General features: G+C 41.7%; 1 protein-coding gene across 1 annotated transcript; it reads right to left on the bottom strand.

The window, feature by feature from the left end:
• Positions 1 to 501: 501 nt before the first annotated feature.
• Positions 502 to 2,451, bottom strand: LOC114820554 (protein YIP4b-like). The gene is made up of 3 exons (XM_029091523.2): positions 1,766 to 2,451; positions 1,560 to 1,634; positions 502 to 1,009 (listed from the first exon to the last, which is right to left on the bottom strand). The coding sequence occupies exons 1-3, from the start codon at positions 2,267 to 2,269 to the stop codon at positions 749 to 751; spliced, it is 840 nt and encodes a 279-aa protein (XP_028947356.1). The 5' UTR covers positions 2,270 to 2,451; the 3' UTR covers positions 502 to 748.
• Positions 2,452 to 2,755: the final 304 nt, after the last annotated feature.

Here is a 2,755-nt window from a genome sequence, read left to right on the forward strand (position 1 = left end):
TACATATTTTGATGAGTTGAGGGACCATGGTAATGAATTTTTAGTTGAGGGACCATTGATCCAATTTGATTAAAGTTGAGAGACTATTGCTATAATTTACTCTTTTATGGTCATCAACATTCAAACTCACTTTCGTGACACATTTTGGTCATTTCCATTAACTCCATGCATTTTCCGTCAAATATAGGGGTGATTAGGAGTTTTTATGCATCCAACAAATTTTATTTCAACTTTTATGTTATTATGTTATTTAGTTTTTAAGGTTGTGAATTGAATTTTCAAATTTACACGTAGTTTTAATAGAAAAAGAAATGGAGTTAACGGTAAGGACCAAAAACGCCAAACGTGAGTGAGTTTGAGAACCACAGAAAGCAAAAATAGATTCAGGGACGAAAAGGAAACACGGTGACAAGGTCAGCGACCATTGTCGTAATTAACGCTAACGTTTACAAATAGCAATTTATTTCAAAAAGTTGGAAGTTAAAAGATGGTACTGCTAAGTTCTAAAATATATCACTGTTTGGTATTTAGTAAATTTACATGTCTCACAATGAACAAGAATGAACTCATCGGATCACAGGACAGGAGTAACGAAAAGTATGAAGACGTGATAGAATTAAAATCACGTAAGAAGTTTCATACGACAGATTTGATATAGGCAGACAGAGCACCAAAATTCCAAGCAACAAGTGAGAAAATGAAGCACCCCAAAAAATCGTATCTAACAGCATTGCTTACCTTTGGTGTGTCAATCAATAGCGATAATAAGGAAACCGACGGATACATACAATAGGAAAACAGGGTAAAGTGCAAGGGCTTTTCTCCTGGGGTTGACTGCTGAACTCATGAAAGGATATGCAGCCCATGAACTCCAAGCCAGTGTTACGCTTACCACCACCACCTTCAATATCACATAATCCTTCACCATACATATCAGAGCTCCAACGTCCAGAGGAAATAAGCAATAACCGAGAAGACTAAGGCTCTGGAAGAATATTATGTGTCCACCCTGGAAAGAAAAAACTTTTCTCAATCTAGTCATTCTGTTAAAGGAACGTCTCTTGGCCTAGCTTGCTATATCTTAAGAATGTGAATCAAGACGCAAATTGCGGCATTCGTGCATATTTATCCCTCATTAACCGTATGATTCACAATCTAACAGCCACACCTCACATTACGCGAGAAAATTACTCTAATCTGTCTATATATAACACATACAAGCAAGAATACTTGTAACATGCTTGTAACACATACAATCAATCGAGGTTGTATATATAGATAGATCACTCCTAATTTTTCACCAAGTGATGCATCAGTTTTCCATTTACTCAAATCTGAGCTCACTCTCGCCCTTCATTTCCTTTAACCTACTACAATACGTGCATATAATTGACATCATAACAAATTTGAGAGTACAGTGGTGTTGATATTAGATAGAGCATTCACACAAAATAAGAAAGGCCTCTTATATAGACTTCCCATTCACACGCAATTCTTGATTTCGAAAACCCAACATGAACAAATCGATACAAGTAGAACGCAAGAGAGTGGGCAATTACCAGTAGGAGTACATTCAGTGTCAGAATCACAGCACCAGCAGCAAGCACAGCAAAAGCAACAGCAAAAACCTCAGACTGTTCACAAACAATTCCAATTGAAATCAAATAAGAAAAACCCACAAACCATAATCTTCAGAAAACCCAAACATATATATACACATATATACATATAATAAAAATGAAAGAAAAGAAGAAGGGAAATTGACCTTTCTGACAGATGCAGACCAGGAAAGAGTGAGACCCAAGAATACAATGAAGAAGAAGGGTCCCCAGAGATCCCAATCCCTCAAGGCCTTTCCCGGATCCTCACGATACGGGTTAGGGAACACCACAAGCTTCAAATTGCTCACGATTCTCGACAAGTCGCGCTTCACGGTGTCCCAAACGGGCTCGGTTAGGGTGTTGGGCGGGGAGCCGAACCCGGAGGGGGAGATACTGGGGCCGTTGGTTGCGGAGGGAATGGGAGGTGGGGCGGGGACGGACGGAGGCTTCTGCTTCACGGCGGAGGAGGGGGCTGGGGGCGGGAGGTTTGATGGGATGAAAGGGGATGATGAGACGGGAATGGAGGCGCGGGGAGGACTGGGGGGTTTGGCGGGGAGGACGGTGGTGGGGCCCGATTGGACGCTGGCGTTGATTAGGTTTTCGATCTCGTCGATGTCGGATTGGGATGAGGGGTGGAGGGGGACGGTGTCGCGTTCGGAGTGCGACATTGTTTTGGTCTCCGGAGTTTGGATCTGATCAGAGAGAGCGGAGATCTAGTGATCGATCAATTTGGGTGTGGCGTCGGGAGGGAAGGGGTATTTAGGAAATGGGAATTTTTAGGAAACGTAGTCGTTAGGGACTGAGAGATGAAATAAATCAAAACAATAAAACGTGCGTGAGGGTTGATAATGGCCTTATTTGGCTCACGCGCAAAGATAGCACAAGAATTTGGCTCCAATTGTTACATTCGACATGGGTTTGGATCAATGACTAAAATATCGATAATATCGTCGATATTATCGTTTATCAGAGAAACCGATATTTTTCCACGTATTCTCTAATTGTCGTCAAAATATCGTGATATTATCGATAATATCGCGATATATTTGATATTATCGAAACAATCTCGTGGCTCCGTCGTCGGAAAGGCAGCCAAGGCTGCGTCGTTTGGATCGCCTCCCGGACTTGCTCTGTCGCTCATCCTCCAGATCTTT

Source organism: Malus domestica, chromosome 13 (assembly GCF_042453785.1).
Source record: "Malus domestica chromosome 13, GDT2T_hap1".
In the NCBI taxonomy this organism is placed as follows: domain Eukaryota; kingdom Viridiplantae; phylum Streptophyta; class Magnoliopsida; order Rosales; family Rosaceae; genus Malus; species Malus domestica.